At 48.4% G+C, this 19,697-nt stretch overlaps 3 protein-coding genes across 4 annotated transcripts in view; 2 read left to right on the forward strand and 1 right to left on the reverse strand.

The window, feature by feature from the left end:
* The window catches only part of LOC307208693 (uncharacterized protein), a 188,950-nt gene that overhangs the window by 116,359 nt on the left and 52,894 nt on the right, over positions 1-19,697 (reverse strand). The gene's annotated exons all lie outside the window — the stretch shown is intronic.
* LOC307208895 (uncharacterized protein) lies at positions 1,457-7,651 on the forward strand. The gene is made up of 2 exons (XM_079963921.1): positions 1,457-1,715; positions 4,634-7,651. The coding sequence occupies exon 2, from the start codon at positions 4,642-4,644 to the stop codon at positions 5,653-5,655; it is 1,014 nt and encodes a 337-aa protein (XP_079820047.1). The 5' UTR covers positions 1,457-1,715; positions 4,634-4,641; the 3' UTR covers positions 5,656-7,651.
* Positions 8,742-14,781, forward strand: LOC307208796 (zinc finger protein 783-like). 2 transcript variants are annotated; one of them, XM_079963764.1, is made up of 4 exons: positions 8,746-9,047; positions 10,315-10,435; positions 12,030-12,134; positions 13,145-14,781. In XM_079963764.1, exons 1-4 carry the CDS (start codon positions 8,991-8,993, stop codon positions 14,092-14,094), a joined length of 1,233 nt encoding a protein of 410 aa, XP_079819890.1. In that variant the 5' UTR covers positions 8,746-8,990; the 3' UTR covers positions 14,095-14,781. The 2 variants fall into 2 exon arrangements, with proteins under 2 accessions (XP_079819891.1, XP_079819890.1); XM_079963765.1 differs by lacking the exon at positions 12,030-12,134 and having other exon boundaries at positions 8,742-9,047.

Consider the following 19,697-nt stretch of genomic DNA (forward strand, 5'->3'; position numbering starts at 1 on the left):
TATGCAAAAGCCTTTGACTGTGTCGACCACAGCAAACTATGGCAAGTTCTTAAAGAAATGGGAGTGCCTGACCACCTCATCTGTCTCCTGAGAAATCTCTATGTGGGACAAGAAGCTACAGTTAGAACTGGATATGGAACAACTGATTGGTTCAAAATTGGAAAAGGAGTACGGCAAGGCTGTATATTGTCTCCCTGCTTATTTAACTTATATGCAGAATTCATCATGCGAAAGGCTAGGCTGGATGAATCCCAAGCCGGAATTAAGATTGCCGGAAGAAATATCAACAACCTCAGATATGCAGATGACACAACCTTGATGGCAGAAAGTGAGGAGGAATTAAAGAACCGTTTATTGAGGGTGAAAGAGGAGTGCGCAAAATATGGTCTGAAGCTCAACATCAAAAAAACAAAGATCATGGCCACTGGTCCCATCACTTCCTGGCAAATAGAAGGGGAAGAAATGGAGGCAGTGAGAGATTTTACTTTCTTGGGCTCCATGATCCCTGCAGATGGTGACAGCAGCCATGAAATTAAAAGACGCCTGCTTCTTGGGGGAAAAGCAATGACAAACCTAGACAGCATCTTAAAAAGTGGAGACATTACCTTGCCAACAAAGGTCCGTATACTATGGTTTTCCCAGTAGTGATGTATGGAAGTGAGAGCTGGACCATAAAGAAGGCTGATTGCCGAATAATTGATGCTTTTGAATTATGGTGCTTGAAGAGACTCTTGAGAGTCCCATGGACTGCAAAAAGATCAAACCTCTCCATTCTGAAGGAAATCAGCCCTGAGTGCTCACTGGAAGGACAGATTGTGAAGCTGAGGCTCCAATACTTTGGCCACCTCATGAGAAGAGAAGACTCCCTGGAAAGGGCCCTGATGCTGGGAAAGATGGAGGGCATAAGGAGAAGGGGACGACAGAGGACGAGATGGTTGGGCAGTGTTCTCGAAGCTACCAGCATGAGTCTGACCTAACTGCGGGAGGCAGTGGAAGACAGGAGTGCCTGGCGTGCTCTGGTCCAGGGGGTCACGAAGAGTCGGACACGACTAAACGACTAACAACAACAAAAGCTATACCTTGTTTAGCTTATACGTAAATCCGGCACTGATTTCAGCGTGCATATAAGAAAATTACCCTTTTGAATAGTCCCTACAGCATTATTCTTTTAAACCTCCCTGCGATAATAGTAAACCCGCACTGCAAGCAAATGACTGGCAGCAACGCTTTGCCCCGAAGCACTGTCTGTCTGCTTGCGAGGAGCTTTCGGCATTCAGAAATGTAATTCGAAAGGGACGCAACGTGCACGTTTGGTCCTTCCCTCCCTGTTTAAATACTGAGCTGGTTAAATTATATTCAAAGGGGGAAAAAATGAAAAAGAAAGGAAAAGCTGGCGATCCCCTTTAAAAAGTCTCCGGACCGGGTGCCAAAATCGCGTGCTTTCCGGTCTGGCGCCGTGCCAGCAGAGGGCTCTTGCTCGTCGATCCCGGGGAAATCGCTGCTCTTTCTCCACCCCCAGCTCCGATCAGCTGGTTTGGGAGGACGGAGGAACTTCCTGGAGTACCATCAACAGAGCGGCCGCCACCGTTCACCGCCGCGGCTGCAGCGAGCGCAGAGCCGCCAGGCCAAGCCCGCTTCCTCGCCGGACCGGAGGGAAGACTGCCCTCGGAGGACGCGCCGGGCTTGGCGAACGCTGCCAGCTGGAAACTGCTCAGGTGAACGAGCGCGGGGTGGGGTGGGGGGGCAGGATCCGTGGGGCGGAGGGCAAGAAAGTGACTTGCTGTCTTTGCAGGTAACGCTTTGAAGCGGACCGCCCACAACACTTCCAGGGTGGGCTTCTGTCCGGCGCTGCGCTCTGTTAAAATCAACGTTTTCCAATACCAAGAAGTCCAGAGTTGCTGCTTGTTAACTGTGCGAATTGGCACCCCCCCCCCTCAAGACACCCACCCCCGGGGAATGTATATTTAACTTGGCATAAGCTGAATAAAATTCTACTGGATTTTGGTAGGAGGTTCTACTGGATTTTGCTAGGAAGTATGAAAAGAAGACACACACAAACATTCATTCATTATTTTCATACGTGTGTGTGTGTATACAGTCATACCTCGGGTTGAATACGCTTCAGGTTGAGTGTTTTCGGGTTGCGCTCTGCAGCGACCCGGAAGTAACGGAGCGCGTTACTTTCAGGTTTCGCTGCTTGTGCACGCACAGATGGTCAAAATAATGTCACGCACATGCGCAGAAGCGGCAAATCGTGACTCGCGCACACGCAGACATGAGTTCGCTTCAGGATGCGAACGTGGCTCTGGAACGGATTCCGTTCGCATCCAGAGATACCACTGTATTCCTATGCCCCACAATTCCTATGCCCCACAATTCCTATGCCCCACAAATAACCCAGAGATGCATTTTAAATAAAAGCACACATTCTACTGATGTAAAAACACCAGGCAGGCCCCACAAACAACCCAGAGATGCTTTTTAAATAAAAGGACACATTCTACTCATGTAAAAACACACTGATTCCCGGACCGTCTGCGGGCCGGATTGAGAAGGTGATTGAGCCGGATCCGGCCCCTGGGCCTTAGTATGCCCACCCATGGGTTACATTTTTTAAAAATTTATTCAGGTCCATAGCAGCAGACATGGATCAAGATCTCCCCAGTCACCCTGTGGAGGCCTGCAAGGAATTGTCTGCCCATTGCAGTTGCACTGCATATCTCCTTCACTAGATGTTTGAAGGAAGCGCATGCCTTCTTCGTTTTCTAGGCGTCTTCAGCGTGATAAATACTGATCCCATGCAGATCCGTCTACAGTGCTCCATAAAACGTGAAACTCCCTCCAGATACCAAAACAGTGCTATTTTTCTAGAAAAAGAGGTTCTAGAGCTCACCCTGAACTTCTCCCTTGTTCTCTTAGAATGGCAGCAGCGCCCACCTGAGAGGTGCCAGAGGTGAGTTCTGGCTAAAAAAAATATCCCTGCACAGTGCCTAGGGAAGGGATGGGGAACACCTGAAGCTATCCAGGTGTTGTTGGACTCTAACTCCCATCAGCTCCAGCCAACGTGGTCAATAGTCAGGGATGATGGGAATTGTAGTTCATCAGCATCTGGAGGGTCACAGGTTCCCCATCCCTGACCAGGAGTGTTGAGGATGATGCAGAGGTGGCTGTTGTTCAGGTTCAGAGGTGCTGTCCCACTGAATACCCCCTTTTTTTTGGAAGCGGCAGGAAGAGAGGGGGCTATTGGCTCCAAGCCTTCCTTGGCTTACTGAGGCATCTTTTTTTACCACTCTGGGAGACAAGAGCCTTTTATCTGATGCAACAAAACTGCTCTTTTGGGATGAGTGGGGAAATAATGTGTATGTTTGTGAGGAATGCTTTCAGCTCTTTCCCCTAGGACTGTGTACACCTAGAAGTAAACGCACACACGTTGCTAGGTCTGATAACCTCTTAGAGGTGTCATTTGCTGTTTTAAGTGGTATACAAATCTGGTTAAGTAAACAAAATAGCATAAAAATATCTAAGGGGTAAAAATGGAAGAACTGTCATTGGTTACTACCATTACCACGTACAGTACTCAACTTTCCCAAATGTATTTTTGTCACTTGACGTTTTTAATAGCTGGAGTTAAGTATTGGACTCATGTAATTTTTGATGATACTTTGGGATGTATTTGGTTAGCAATGTCACTCAAAACCTCTGATTGGGTTAGCATCTAGATACCCAAAAAAGTTGTTTATTGTGTGCAATGTACAGTGCTACCTGAGGTACCACTTTAGCTAATGGGGCCTCCCGCTGCTGCCGCATGATTTCTGTTCTCATCCTGAAGCAAAGTTCTTAACCTGAGGTACTACTTCCGGGTTAGCGGAGTCTGTAACCTGAAGTGTTTGTAACCTGAGGTACCACTGTACATTCAGTGCAGCCAGGCAAGGCTGGTGGGCTTGTGGTAAATACTTGTATGTGTTATACAGTACTTCTGCTCTCTCCACGATCTGCGGCAATTGTCTATTCTCCACACCTTTCACCCACACTGGTGTATTATTTTATTATTATTATTTCAGTGGTACCTCTGGTTGTGAACGGGATCCGTTCCAGAGGCCCGTTCGCAACCTGAAAAGCCCGCACCCTGAAGCGCCATATCTGCGCAGGTGTGCGGCGCGATTTGGTGTTTGTGCGCATGCGCAAAGTGCGATTTAGCACTTCTGCACATGCGTGAGTGGCAAAATCCAGAAGTAACCCTTTCTGGTACTTCCAGGTTGCTGCGGGACGCAACCTGAAAAAACATAACATGAAGCAAACGTAACATGAGGTATGACTGTATATTTGTTGTTGTTGTTATACTGCCTTATACCAATAGATGTCAGGGCAGTTCACAGCACAAAATTTAGAAAATTCTTCCCTCTCAATCAATATCAGAGCAGTGTACAGCAACCTTTTTAAAAAGTTGAAAGCAGCATAACCCTGTAAACAAAGTTAACTGGTTTAAAAATGTGGGGAAGCAGGTGGAGATCTGGGCCTCTGTGGTGTTTGATCTGCCTTGACTACTTTCTAAAAGTCCCCGGAGAGGAGATGTTGGAGCAGGAATTGAAATACCTAGAATGTTTCTGGTTTTGAGTTCTGTTTGTCTCAACAGGCGATGGGATGGCGGCTGAGCTGAAGGAACAGAGATGCGTGAAGGAAGAGCCCGGAACAATGGCGGTGCTGGCGGGCGGCTTGGAAGAGACGGTCTCCCACGGCTGCAAGCGGGAGAGAGAGAACGGGGGCCGAGACTTGCCAGAGAAGCGAGAGAGAGCCAAGAAAAGCCGAGAAGGAGCTGCTCAGCCACGCAAGGAGCAGGGCTTCGGGAATCTTGACCAAATAGTGATCCAGCAGCTGATCCACATTGGAGGAGGCGGGAGGAGGCGCCGCAAGCAGGGGGAGAACTTCCGCCAGGCCTCGGGCCTCGGCAAGGCTTCAGTCGTCCGCCTGGGAGAGAAGCCGTACCTGTGCATCGTCTGCGAGAAAACCTTCAGCAACCACTCGGGCCTCATGGTCCACCAGCGGATCCACACGGGGGAGAAGCCGTACCAGTGCCCCGAGTGCGAAAAGAGCTTCAATCAGCGCTCGCACCTGACCTCCCACCGCGGCACCCACACCGGAGAAAAGCCCTTCAAGTGCTTTGCCTGCGGGAAGAGCTTCAGCTACAACTCGGGCCTGGTGATCCACCAGCGCATCCACACCGGGGAGAAGCCGTACCAGTGCCCCGGGTGCGAGAAGAGCTTCAGCCAGAAATCCCACCTGCTGTCGCACCAGAGGACCCACGTGGGGGAGAAGTCCTTCAAGTGTCTGGACTGCGGGAAGAGCTTCAGCTACAACTCGGGCCTGGTCATCCACCAGCGCATCCACACCGGGGAGAAGCCGTACAAATGCTCGGACTGCGGGAAGAGCTTCAACCAGCGCTCGCACCTCGTGTCGCACCGAGGCGTCCACACGGGGCGCAAGCCCTACTCGTGCCGGGATTGCGGGAAGAGCTTCAGCTTCAACTCGGGCCTCGTCATACACCAGCGGCTGCACACGGGGGAGAAGCCTTATGAGTGCTCCAACTGCGGGAAGAGTTTCAATCAGAAATCGCACCTTATTTCACACCAGAGAGTCCACGCCGGGCAAAAGCTCTGACTGATACCATATGTTTCCGTGTATAACACTCCCCCATGTATAAGACGCCCCCTGTTTTGGGGGACTACATTTTAAGAAAAGGGGGGCAGAGATGGCCCAGAGTTGTTGTTGAGCTTTTTTTTTGGGGGGGGGGAATGCAGAAAATCACTCGCCTGACTCAAAAATGCTGACAATCGCACACGTCGCCAAAGCTAACAAGCGTCTGTCCGCCCGCCACCAGCAGCCAGCAATCGCCCGCCCAATTGTCGCAGCAGAAGCCAATCCGAAACACCCCTTGCCGCAGCCACCAATCACCCACCCAACTGACGCAGCAACAGCCAATCCGAAGCAGCCGTTGCTGCAGCCACCAATCACCCACCCAATCACCGGTGACAAGCTGCTGCTCGCAGCTGAGACAAATCACCCGTCCCCCCTCTGCACTATCCGTGTATAAGACAAACTCCAATTTTTAACATTCTTTTTGAGTAAAAACTCTTGTCTTATACACGGAAAAGTACAGTATGCCTGCTATTTAGCTGTGGTTCCTGCACAGGGGTTGGACTAGATAGCGTTTCCAGCTCTGCAATTCTGTTGACAGGACTATAATTTCACCTCAAGAAAGGATCTAGAACAGGGTTTCCCAAACTTGTGTGTCTAGCAGTTTTTGGACTACAGTTCCCATCGTCCCTGACTCCTGGTCCTGCTAGCTGGGGATCCTACCTGTGTACAGCTGTGTGTGAGTAGATCACCTTTTCAGATGTTACACTGAATTCAGGGCTGATGAGCCAGTAAAGTGTGCAATGCACAAGGCACATTCCCTCTCTCTCTTTCGCAACCCGCGTCTGAGCATGCACGGGTTGCGATTTGGCGCTTCTGTGCATCCACGACTGTCGAAACCCGGAAGTAACCCAGTCCGGTACTTCCGGGTTTCGGCAGTCCACAACCTGAAGCGGACGCAACATGTAGTATGACTGTACATTGTTCAGTTACCGGTTTGTTTGTGAGCAAAACTCAAAAGTGTTGGTTACTCTACAAATGCCATTAAAAATTGCTTGGGACCAGAAAATCTGAAGGGCCATCTGCCACCTGAGCCCACCCACCCACTGCAGTTGCCCTCAGATGCTCTGCCTCTTGTCCCAACTCTGACTGACTGGCACACGAGGCAAGGACTTTTCGGTTCTAGCACCTAGTTTGTGGAACTCCTCGCCAAAAAGGCCCTGTTGATTCCCCTCCTTCTTAGTCTCTTGACATTTTTACAAAAGGAAAACATTTTGTTCCACTGTGCCTTTTAATACCAGGCTTTTGTTTTTGTATAGGTGTTTTGTTTTGTTTTTAATTTGCAGATTGTCGTTTGTGTTAACTGATGCTGTGAACTGCCCCGATGCCCATGTTGAAGATCCGAAAGCTGGGGGAAGTAACTATTTTAATAAATAAAACTGTATTTATCAATATTTTGTTATAAGAGACTGTTACGACTTAACTGGGGGGAAACCCAACATCTATATACAGCATGTTGCTGCATATACATTTACTAGTGCATATTACAGTACTGTAGTCTCTCAAGTTGGTTCGTTATAATATATAAACTCTATTCAGAAGTTTCCCTTGCACTTTGGGCAAACTTGGGAGGTGGGAGCAGGGCTGTGCTGATGAGCGCCACCCGTGGGGCCCACATGCAAAGTGCAAAGAAGTGCAAGCAGGCAGCCTTTGCCTGCATGAACAAAGGGGGCTACACTATCAGGAATCCTAGTTGTGCAGGATTCCTGATTGCATGGAAGCCTGTGTGTATGTTTGTGAAGGCTGCCTCCCTGCACATTTGCACTGTCCCTCCAGATGCCAGCAACTTACCAACTTATTAACGGAGGCCAGGGCTGGCTGATGGTTCCCCTCTCTCTTTCTCGCGTTTGTCCAACTTCTGAATAGGGCTATGAACGGTTACATTTCTGTATCTGAAGTATAGACGCTGCCTGTAATCACCCCGCCTGCTTGTAATAAATGGAGTGTGTGCAATGACCAATCGCCTTATTTTGTATTCTATTTTCACAATAGATATTAGTTGCATCCTCAGATTTTTTTTTACTCCCCCTGCCCCCCACCACTTCTGCCTCCAGGCAAAACTTCATGAAGGCAGCATCACATGGATGTGTGAAGGTACCATCAAAGATCCAACAGCACAAGCAGAATTTTGGAGACTTTTCCAGCAGAGCAGATCATAAAAAGACCCTTGTTGATACAGGACAAAGGCCAAAAGCGTTGTTATTTTGTCGTTGAAATTTAAGAGCATTGCCACTAGCGATATATTGCAGTTTCTACAGCCTACATATAGCAGGGGTATTTAAAAAGAGTCGCATAGTGATCCCATAGCTAAAAGTGGATGCCAGTAAATGTGTCCTCTTTTTAGCTCTTCAAAATATGGTAACCCTATCTGCCAGAGCCTTCTTGTTTGTTTGTTTGAAATTTATTTGGTTTTTCCAATTAAAATTTTACAGTCACATGTCCAACTTGCAACATAAAAACAAGATTCCAATGAATCTCTTTTCCTTCCTTCCTCCCCTTTGTGGGTCCTATTGTTCATCATTACCTCCTGCACCTTTTATGATAATCCAAACTTTTAGCTCTCCATTGTGTCAAAAATTCACCATTAAACTGGGAGTGATATTCCAATCCTACTAAAGACTTCAACTGTTAACAATGGTTTTTAAGATAAGTTATAAATTCTCCCCATTCCTTATTAAACGTTTGGTCTTCCTGATCTCTGATTCTTTTTGCCATTTCGGCATAATTCATCGACTTGATCTTCCATTCTTCTCTGGTAGGGACTTCATTCCATCTCTGGGCCAATAACATCTGCGCCATAGCTGTCAACCTTCCCTTTTTTTGCGGGAAATTCCCTTATTCCAGCGCCGTTTCCCGCTGCTATCCCAGATTGTTAGATATCCCGTAGACTGTCCCCGGGACAGGTGAGGCTGCTGATGCCTTATTTTCGAGGCTGCTGATCCCTTATTTTCCACCTGAAAGTTGACAGATATTATCTGCCCAGCCGTGGTCGCATGTATAAATAGTCTTATCTGCTCCCTTTGGGATGAGCCTTCTTGTTACTTAGAAAGGAAAATGTCTCGGAGCTTTCCTGGTGGCGCCACCAGAGGGAGCTCAGGAACAGGGGAAAGGAGCGGCGGAAGTGGCTGCTCGCTTTCTCCTTTCGTCGTCTTCGCCAGCACTGAGCTTCCGGGGTCAAGCGCGGTTGCGTGATGCGGTGTTTCCCCGGGTGCCTCCCCAGCCTGGGATGACGCTGCCTTGGTTCTTGTTCGTCCTGCGCATGCTCAGAGGAGCAAGCGGCTCCCGCTGGACCCAGAAGGATGGAGATGGCGTCCTTAACTCCCGGAGGAATGGGAGCAACTGCAGCCGGCTTGAAAGTGAGCCAACTCCCCCAAAGAGTTCAGGAAAGTCCGTCCCCCACGTGGTTGTTCAGCAGAGCATGTGCGGATGCGGATATATGAGCCATACAAACAGGCGGCAGGCAGAAAACCAACAGGCGAAGCTTTCCCACCACCTCTTCTTCCTCCTTTCTTCCCTCTCTTTCCCACTCGTTCCTCCAGCTTATTTTTTCGAATTGGGCGTTGACCCACTTTCCCTTAAGGAACGGCTTCTGCGGCTTTCCACAGCTGCACAACGCTTATGGAAACTTGGTGGCCTCCTGCTCTATTTCCATGCAGGAAAGCTGCTGCACCTGCTGAATGCCTGTCTGCCAAGCAGCTGTTAATGGCACAGGAGTGAGTGGGCGGTCGGGCATGGATTAGATCTTTCGGAGCATTGTTGGAAGAGGAGCTGTGTTCTCCCTTTTTTGTGTGTACATATGTTAAATTTTATGTACATATGTTAAATTTTAAGGGACGCAGGTGGCGCTGTGGGTTAAAGCCTCAGCGCCTAGGGCTTGCCGATCGAAAGGTCGGCGGTTCGAATCCCTGCGGCGGGGTGCGCTCCCGCTGCTCGGTCCCAGCGCCTGCCAACCTAGCAGTTCGAAAGCACCTCCGGGTGCAAGTAGATAAATAGGGACCACTTACCAGCGGGAAGGTAAACAGCGTTTCCATGTGCGGCTCTGGCTCTGGCTCTGGCCAGAGCAGCAATGTCACGCTGGCCACGTGACCCGGAAGTGTCTCCGGACAGCGCTGGCCCCTGGCCTCTTAAGTGAGATGGGCGCACAACCCCAGAGTCTGTCAAGACTGGCCTGTACGGGCAGGGGTACCTTTACCTTTACCTTTATGTTAAATTTTACAATTTAAAGTACTCATATTTACATCCTTAAGATATCAATGACTTCCCTTCTTCTCTTTCCATGGTTCATTTTACATATCATATATCCCTGCATGTTTTACAGAAACTATACCATTCAGTATTCCATTATGACATCCATCATAACTTATTTACACTGCTGAATTTAAATTCAACAGGGGGTTGTGTTCTAACATTCTGGTTGCATTCAAGCCAAGGGCCCATCTTGCCCATCTGGTTATCACAATGGCCTTTTGGGAAACTCTCAAGTAGGTTCTTGGTGCAACAGTCATAGAATTGTAGAGTTGGAAGGGATGAGGCCCTTAGGGACTGTCCCCGTCACAGCCTCTGGCAGAGAGCCGGTGGAGCCATCTGGAACTCCATTTGAGAGTTGCTTTCTCTTTGCCGCAGGTGATGTTTGAGGATGTGGCTGTATATTTCTCCCTGGCCGAGTGGGCGGAGCTAGCCAAATGGCAGAAGGACCTCTACCGGGCTGTGATGGTGGACAACTATTATGCGGTCACCTCTCTGGGTAAGGATCTCCCTTGCTTGGGGGTGTGGGTGTGTGTCATGTGGTGTTCCAGAGAGTCTGGAAGCAGCAGAGAAATAATGCTGGTGCCAAGGTTTGCAGAGGGGAGTGCACCTCTTTGTTGAACTGACCTTGGAGGCAAACGTAAGGTTTTGCAATCTGCAAATTGTAGTACAGGAACCAGTCTGAAACGTTTTGTTTGAACCAGCATTTCCTCAACTTGGTGCCCACATAAGAGCATCAGAAAAGCTTGTGCCGCCAGTTAAGGCCAAAGAGGCCACCATCCTGTTGTCACCAGATGCCCCGATGGGATGCCTGCAAGCAGTGCAACAGCAGCAACTCTCCCCATTTGCAATTTTATTTATTTGCATTTATTTCCCTTCTATTTCTCCAAGGAGCTCAAGGTGGCCCTGTGGTTCTCCACCCCCACCCTCTTTAATCCCCACAACACCACTGCGAGGCAGGCTAGGCTGAGAGGCAGCCGCTGCCTCTAGGTCACGCAGTGAGCCCCCTGGCCGAGTGGGAACCCAAACCTCAGTCTCCCAGGCCCTAGTCCAGCACTCTAACCACTCGTGCACCACACTGGTTTTCAATTCCCTGCAACCCATATTCAAAAGCACTGCTGCTTCCAAGTGTGGAGGAGGAACATAGCCATCATAGCCAAGAGCCGTAAGCACTCCAATCTGTGGGCAACCCAATTCATGCACCTTGCGAGCCCTTCTTGAATCCCAGGAAAATGCAGCTGGTGTGTTTGTGGTTTGCTGTTGCTGCTCCCTTAACCCAGCCACGAAAGGGAAACAAAAACATGCATCTCTGGCTATCGGCTTCCTGGCTGGATGTGTGAGTGAGCAGCAGTGCCTCCCCTCTTCCCTCCAGCAGCACGCCCCCCAGAATAGTTGCCACCCTACTGAATCAGCCTAGCCTGCATGCTTGGCTTAGTCTTGAGTTCTTACAAATGTGTAATGGGTATTACTACTTCTTGTTTATTTATTTTATGAATCTCTTTCCACGTGCATCTCAAGGCAGCTTACAAATAAGTCATAGAAACCAGCTAGAAATTGTTTTTAAAATTATACAACCCCCTCCTTAAAGTAGAGACTTTGTGTCACTAGAGCTGGAAAAGCAGAGGGTGGGAGTCTTCAGATGTTTCAGGAAAGTGCAGCTAGGAGGTGCCTTGTCAACATCTCAAGGGGGATGCTGTTCCATAGACCAGGGGCAGCCACGGCAAAGGCCCTGCTCTGAGGTTTTCGTGGCACGTGTTTCTGTAGCGGCTTGGAAGAGACACTCTTCTGCAGAACACAGTGACCTGCTGGGTGTTATAAGGGATAGGAACAATTTTCTGCTATTGTGCTTGGATGATGTATTTGTAAGGGAGGTGCGGTATCCTAGTGTGGTACAGAGGCTAGAGTGTTGGCCTGAGATTCCCCACTCAGTCACGAAGCCCCCTGGGTGACCTTAGGTCAGCCAATGCCCCCACAGCAGGGCCACTGTGAGGATGGAATGGGGAGGAGGGGACCCTGGCACGCCACCCTCAGCTGGTACATAAATGTAAGAAACGAGTAAGGAGTAAAGTTGCTGTCCTCTGCTCCCTCAGCAGGGCACCTGTCCATCAAACCGGAGCTCATCTGCAAAATAGAGCGCAAAGAGGAGCCATGGATGGAGGAATCCCTGGAGCCCCTCAAATGGAAGAGACCTTGGTTGGGTGAGTTGATTTAAGGGGTGGTGGTTTTTGCCTTCCTCAGCCCTTTAAGGGTTCCCCGTTAACTGGTTCTTACCAGTGTTGTGATCAGGCCGCACTCTTGTGTATGTGTTGCTGGCCTTGCCGGTAATGGATAACAGACATTCCACCTCTCTTGCTCTGACTGGCAACATCTTAGGACATGGACTAGGACTTGGGGGGACCCAGGTTCAGATCCCCCCCTCCCCATTCACTGATGAAATTAACTGGGCAGATTTGAGACAATTGAGTTCTCTCACCTCTGCCGACCTCGCAGGGTTGTTGTTGTGAGGGTAACATGGGAGGACGGGCCACATACGTAATCATAGAACCTAAGTAGTTTTATGCAGTAGGGTAATTCCAATCCATCCTTTAGGCCAGTAGTTCTCAAAGGCAGGAGAGGATGGTGGGAAGAGTCAAGGACAATCAAATAAACATTTACACCTTTCAGTCTAGTCTAGTCCCAGAATATTTTTTTGTTGTTTGTAGAATATGGATCTCTTTTCAAAATGAAAGCCAAGAGCATCAAGTGATACTGCAAGCTCACACTTCTCATTGAGTTTGTATACATACTTAAGTACACCTGTACCTTATAGGCTCGTTTATAATCCTATTTTGGCAATGATTTGTGTTTTTATGTAGCTGCATTGTTTTATACTTTCCGGACACCCCATGATCATGTTGTTGAGTTGTGTTCCATGCTATAAATAAAGCACTGCTAGGAGCTTTTTCTTTTTGTTTGCCACTGCATCTCTTATCAATAATAAAAAAAATTCAGTGTGGTGCGAGCAAATGTTCATTTCCAAAAGCAGTGGTTCTCAAGAAAGTTTTGAGAACCACTGCTTTAGCTGTCATGACTAATGGGTCATTGGCAGGCCACCCTCTGTGAATTTACCTTTTAAAAAAGCTAGTGGCTTTTTTTCTGTAGGGCTACAGGTTCCCCAGCCCTGGGTTAGAGCAGTATCTTCTCTAAAGCTTTTAATTTTTCCCTGCAGTCCTCAGGCTGAGTAACAACATGAAGCAGAATTCTCATCTGGAAGTTTCCAGGATGACGACACTGCAGAATCCTGAGCCGGGAGAGACTTTGAAGAGCTGCTTGCCTCGTAGATCGGTGAGGCGAATAAATGTGGAGAGATTCACAGAGTGCTGCCAAGGTTTTAAGACTTGGAAAGGACCCAGAGTGCATCAGGACCAAGGTGGAAGTAGGAACGCACACGCCGTCTGTGGGCAGAACAGCCGGAAGCATCTGAGACCCAAGGCAGACGAGAGCCAGAGCCTTTGGAAGTGCCCCGATTGCGGGAAAGGGCTCTCCAATCAAAACGCCTTCAAAAGGCACCAGAAATTCCACACGGGTGAGAAGCCCTACCAATGTCTAGAGTGTGGGAAAAGCTTCATGGAGAGCAGCCACCTCACTCAGCACCAGAGGATCCACACGGGGGAGAAACCCTACACATGTTTGGACTGCGGGAAAAGGTTCACTCAGATCTCGCACTTCATTCACCACCGGAGGAGCCACACAGGAGAGAAGCCCTATGGCTGCCCCGAGTGCGGGAAAAGCTTCAACTTCAAGTCGGCTCTGATTCGCCACCACCGGATTCACACGGGAGAGAAGCCGTACGAGTGCCCCGCGTGCAGGAAAAGATTCACCGTCAGCTCCCACCTGGCTCGGCACCAGAGGAAGCACCTCAAAGAGGCAGCGCTCAAAGCCGTAGAAGGCTTAAGAGGAAACCCGGTCTTTCTCAGGTGCTGCGGAGCACCACGGCCGTACGACTGCATGAACTGCGAGAAAGGTTTTTTCCGGAGCGGAGACCTCGTGAGACACCAGAGGATCCACACAGGAGAGAGACCCTATCTGTGTAGCAAATGCGGGAAGAGCTTCAGCTACAAATCCAGCCGCCTGAGGCACGAGGCAGGACACATACGAGGCGTTGCCCTGAAGTGCTAGATTTCCTGAAGTCGAGAGGAGCTCTTCTCCAGCTTTGGTGATGGGATTCCCAAGAATGCAGTGTGCAGAGACTTTCCTGCTTACAAGCAAAGCAGCAAAGGAATTCTGCAATTTCAACATTCTGCAATCAGAATAAATTCTGCAACCAAAAAAATGTACAGTCTTTTTCCGAAGTGCACTTAATTTGCACACCTTGTTCTTTCTGCACATGTTTGTTACTGAGAATTTTTGTAGAGAATTTGCCTCTATATCAAACTCCTTGTTTTGTTTTGCATTCAAAACAAAATAAAAAAATTCCTTCCAGTAGCACCTTAAAGACCAACTAAGTTAGTTCTTGGTATGAGCTTTCGTGTGCATGCACACTTCTTCAGATACACTTCTTCAGGTATCTGAAGAAGTGTGCATGCACACGAAAGCTCATACCAAGAACTAACTTAGTTGGTCTTTAAGATGCTACTGGAAGGAATTTTTTTATTTTGTTTTGACTATGGCAGACCAACACGGCTACCTATCTTGTTTTGCATTGTTTTGGTATGTTACAAATTCAGCTTGGGGGATGTACACAGGGTTGAAAAGGATATTGTGATTCTCGTAACAGATATGAAGAACCCTGCCCTGCCTCCACCCGATCCCAGCTGCAAAAATAAAAAGAGGTGCAGTTAAGACTGCCTGCTGTTGACTTGGAAATGGCACACATTTCTTGGAAGTCACAAAGATTCCGTGCTATTGAAGTGTCCCTTCAACCAGGCAATACAGGCAGAGGGCCTTCTCAGTAGTGGTGCCTGCCCTGTGAAATGCCCTCCCATCAGATGTCAAGGAAATAAACAACTATCTTCTAAAAGTCTTCTAAAAGTCATCTGAAGGCAGCCCTGTTTAGGGAAGTTTTTAATGTCTGATGTTTTACCTTGTTTTTAATACTCTGTTGGGAGCCACCCAGAGTGGCTGGGGAAACCCAGCCAGATGGGCAGGGTATAAATAAATAAATTATTATTATTATTATTATTATTATTATTATTATTATTATTATTATTATACAGTCCTCCAGCAGTTCTCCCTCTCCTTCTGTATGTTATAACAACACCTTGAACTTTGTAGCGATCCACTTGTGAACCCAACTAGAAACTTGGGGTGTAGAAAGTTCAGCTAAAGCAGGATCCTGAAGCAGAGATTTTCAGATTCTCTCCCTCTCTTTAATGTGAGAGAGATTCCTGCCCAACTCTGCTCAGGAGTCAAGACAACAGAGATGGTCAGTTCAGTTGGCCTTGTTTGTCCTTACCCCAAGCTTGGGGCGCATTCCAAAACAACTAGAAGGCACCAGATTGGGAAAATTTGCAGTAATTGGTAAGCGAACTGCGTAAGCCTGCAAGAGACGATGCGGGGAAATAAAAATCCTCTCCTGTCGGAGCTCAGATTTGTAAATAAAATCTGAAACACAGCAGACACAGACAACCACTGGGACTAAGTGTGCAAGGTTGGCTACAGGGGAGGAAGCAGGATCCTTGCCTCTCTTAACTGTTGCCTTTTTGAAGCGCACTACGGGGACGCGGGTGGCGCTGTGGGTTAAACCACAGAGCCTAGGACTTGCCAATCAGAAGGTCGGCGGTTCGAATCTCCGCGACAGGGTGAGCTCCCGTTGCTTGGTCCCAGCTCCTGCCCACCTAGCAGTTCGAAAGCACGAAGTGCAAGTAGATAAATAGGTACCGCTCCGGTGGGAAGGTCAACGGCGTTTCCGTGCGCTGCTCTGGTTTGCCAGAAGCGGCTTTGTCATGCTGGCCACATGACCCGGAAGCTGTACGCCGGCTCCCTCGGCCAATAAAGCGAGATGAGCGCCAAAACCCCAGAGTCAGCCACGACTGGACCTAATGGTCAGGGGTCCCTTTACCTTTACCTTACGTAAGTGCTTAGGGAGGAGCAGACCAACAGCAACATTGCAGAACATAACCTTGTCATTGCAGCAGCGTGATGGGGGCATTACAGGTAGGTACACCTGCCCCTAGGGACGCAGGTGGCGCTGTGGGTTAAAGCCTCAGCGCCTAGGGCTTGCCGATCGAAAGGTCGGCGGTTCGAATCCCTGCGGCAGGGTGCGCTCCCGCTGCTCGGTCCCAGCGCCTGCCAACCTAGCAGTTCAAAAGCACCTCCGGGTGCAAGTAGATAAATAGGGACCGCTTACCAGCGGGAAGGTAAACGGCGTTTCCGTGTGCGGCTCTGGCTCGCCAGAGCAGCGATGTCACGCTGGCCACGTGACCCGGAAGTGTCTCCGGACAGCGCTGGCCCCTGGCCTCTTAAGTGAGATGGGAGCACAACCCCAGAGTCTGTCAAGACTGGCCCGTACGGGCAGGGGTACCTTTACCTTTACCTTTTACACCTGCCCCTGTGCTTTGGAATGAGAAGGAATGTGCTTTTCTCTGCCTTGTTCCACCCCGTAACTGCTTTCAGGTGTACTCGGATGGGAACCACAATGAGAAACTTAACTTCCATGCAAAGACCAGAATGCTGCCTCTGCACCTTAGGCAGCTTATGAGTGCGCATGAGATGCAGCTGGAGAACAAATGTTTAAAATATTCCTGTCTTTGAGCAGGACGGAGAGAATGTGTTTTTTTTGGGGTGACTGCTGATTTTATGCCAGAACTGTTCAGTTCTTGTGATCCAGCCCAATGCCAAAATGGAGAAGAGAGAGAGATGGGGGCATCCCACTCACATTTGGCTGAGGCCCCACCTGCCACCTGCATGTGCTCCCCTGCAGCCCTTGGAAGGAAAAAAAAGATCCCCACTGCTGGACTAAAGCCACAGTTCTCACTTTGGGTGAGAAACGTCCTGGCTTCAACCCTCAGACAAGCCCATGCGTTGAAAATACAGAGACTCCATGCAGATAGTCAATTGAATGCATTGTGATTTAAATTCACAATGGGTATGTTGTGGGAATGGGGGTAAGGAAGTCAATTTCATCTGTGAACTTAATGCACACATATTTAGGAGTAATTCTCTGGACTTTTTTAAAAAAATAAAAAATCAAGATCCTATACAGTAATTTTCAAATTCTGTTTCTTCTTACCTGTGGGGCTAAACATGTGGCCCATGGGCTGGATGCGACCCATGAAGACCATTTTACTGCCCCCAAACTGAGCTACCTCCTCGGTGACTCCCCTGCGCTAAACCAGCGCAGCATGGCGACTCGCCGAGTGGCACTGGAAATGGTGTCTGCGCATGCGCAGATACCAGAAATCGCATCTGCGCGTGTCCAGACGCCGAAAATCACTTCTGCGCAGGTGCGATTTCTGGCATCTAGGCATGCGCAGAAGCGATTTCTGGTGCTGTGGACATGCAGAGACGCGATTTCCGGTATTGTGCTGTGCCAGTCTGGTCCACGGGCAATCTCCGTGGGAGTGATCCGGCTCGTGGCCAGTAAACCTTGCCAACCCCTGGGCTAAGCCCATTGAAATTACTGTACAAGAATGCCATTCAAAACATGTAGCTCTTCAACAAATGTAAAGTTAATACTGCGTGGCACATGTTGTAGCAGAGGGCCAATCATTGGAGTTCGCCTTTCTAGAGCAAATTTGTGGGCAGTGAGTATTCTGCGTGCACATGTGCGAAAGGATATATAATCCAAATGTGCACACTGTAAGAAATTCACATTCTACCATCCTAAATCCAGTTCATACAGTTTAAGTAGATTTGATTGATTATTTATTTATTTAAAATGGGTAGGAAATGAATTGGGGATGAATCAGAAGGCAGATATAAATGGAGGGGGAGAGTGAAGTGGAACTGGAAAACCACAGAGGAGCAGGGGGAAATCAAGGACAAGGCACCCTCCAGTGCATTAAAACCATGCCCCCTTAATGAAGGAGAATTCTAGCAAGCCCTCATAAACTAGGCAACCACCATTTAAAGAGCCAGACACCTGGGTGGGTTTCTTTTTAAAGATGATTTTAAAGCTGAAATTCTTGCACTGCCGACTTCTTGTACCAAATGCTGCATGTGCGACTGATCCCACAGATGTGGAACATTTCCTACACCCTTGGAAATAACGCCCTGAAATGGACCGTGAAAGTGGACTGCCTGCCACTTGCTTTTAAACGCTTCCTTCCTCTGCACCCCATGCTTTTCTCCACTCCACTTGGGAAACCAAATGCACACAAGAAAAAACGTAAGAATCAACAATCTTGGGCCAAGAAAAGTGGCATTTCTTTGCCTTTATAAATCAAGCAAACATACCCAGAATCAGAATCATAGAGTCGGAAAGGGACCACAAGGCTCTTATGGGGCTTGAGTCTCATGCTCTACAGGCTGAGCTATCCCAGCAAGAAAATATTATTATTATGAAACCACTGCTTCTGTTTCAGTTAGTCACCAAGAGGAGCAAATATCTATGACAGTGCGGACTGCCTCCCAAGCTCACCTGTAAGGAGTGCTGCTCATCATCCCTCCTGTGGCATCTTGAGATTTCTCGAGGCATGAATACTGTGCACTGCCAAGTCCATCTCCACAGCATTAAGGGATGGATAGAAATCTTAGGGTGCCTTCCACCCATTACTTACAAAGCACCCATTACACCCTCCTTTGGTAATTCTTCACAGAACTCTAGCCCAATGGTTGCCATCAATTTGATTTGAACTGATTTTATAATGAATTGATTTTAGAGTGCTGTATTATTTTACTGTTGTTAGCCGCTCTGAGCCCGGCTTCAGATGGGGAGCGCGGGATATAAATAAAATTTTATTATTATCATTAATTTTAAAGCCTCCATGGGCTTCAGTTTCAAGTTAATAATATTTGCCCCGCTCCCACTGCAATAATTGGGACTACAGTGGTACCTTGGCTCTCAGACTCCTTGGTACTCAAGCAACTTGGAACCCAAACACTGTAAACCCGGAAGTAAGTGTTCCGGTTTGCAAACTTGTTCCGGAAGCCAAACGTGCTCCGTTTTGAGTGCCACACTTCTGTTTCAAGTGTTACGCTGAGGTCTGTCTGTTTTTGCTATTTATTTTGCGTTTTTGTTTTCACGGCTCTTTTTTGTTTTGTTTTTGTGACTGTGTGGAACCCAGTTCAGCTACTGATTGATTGTGTGACTGCAGTACATTGTTTCATTTTATGGATCAATGGTCTTGTTAGATAGTAAAATTCATATTAATTTGCTGTTTTAGGGGTTGTTTTTAAAAGTCTGGAACGGAATAATCCATTTTGCATTACTCTCTATGGGAAAGCACGCCTTGGTTTTGGAACGCTTTGGTTTGGGAACGGACTTCCGGAACGGATTAAGTTTGAGAACTAAGGTACCACTGTAAATGCGCTTTTAAGGATATCACCTGTAGCTCTCCGTTGTTGTTGTTTAGTCGTTTAGTCGTGTCCGACTCTTCGTGACCCCATGGACCAGAGAACGCCAGGCACTCCTGTCCTCCACTGCCCCCCGCAGCTTGGTCAGACTCATGCTGGTAACCTCGAAAACACTATCCAACCATCTCGTCCTCTGTCGCCCCCTTCTCCTTGTGCCCTCCATCTTTCCCAACATCAGGGTCTTCTCCAGGGAGTCTTCTCTTCTCATGAGGTGGCCAAAGTACTGGAGCCTCAGCTTCAGGATCTGCCCTTCCAGTGAGCACTCA

Source organism: Podarcis cretensis (assembly GCF_951804945.1).
Source record: "Podarcis cretensis genome assembly, chromosome: 2".
Classification (NCBI taxonomy): domain Eukaryota; kingdom Metazoa; phylum Chordata; class Lepidosauria; order Squamata; family Lacertidae; genus Podarcis; species Podarcis cretensis.

Excerpts from the sequence above, each read along its gene's own strand:
- LOC307208796 (XM_079963764.1), top strand. The coding sequence starts at position 8,991 with ATGGAGATGGCGTCCTTAACTCCCGGAGGAATGGGAGCAACTGCAGCC. Across the intron at positions 9,048-10,314 it reads CAACTGCAGCCGGCTTGAAA|GTGATGTTTGAGGATGTGGC; the intron begins GTGAGCCAACTC and ends TCTTTGCCGCAG. Across the intron at positions 10,436-12,029 it reads TTATGCGGTCACCTCTCTGG|GGCACCTGTCCATCAAACCG; the intron begins GTAAGGATCTCC and ends CTCCCTCAGCAG.
- LOC307208895 (XM_079963921.1), top strand. The coding sequence starts at position 4,642 with ATGGCGGCTGAGCTGAAGGAACAGAGATGCGTGAAGGAAGAGCCCGGA.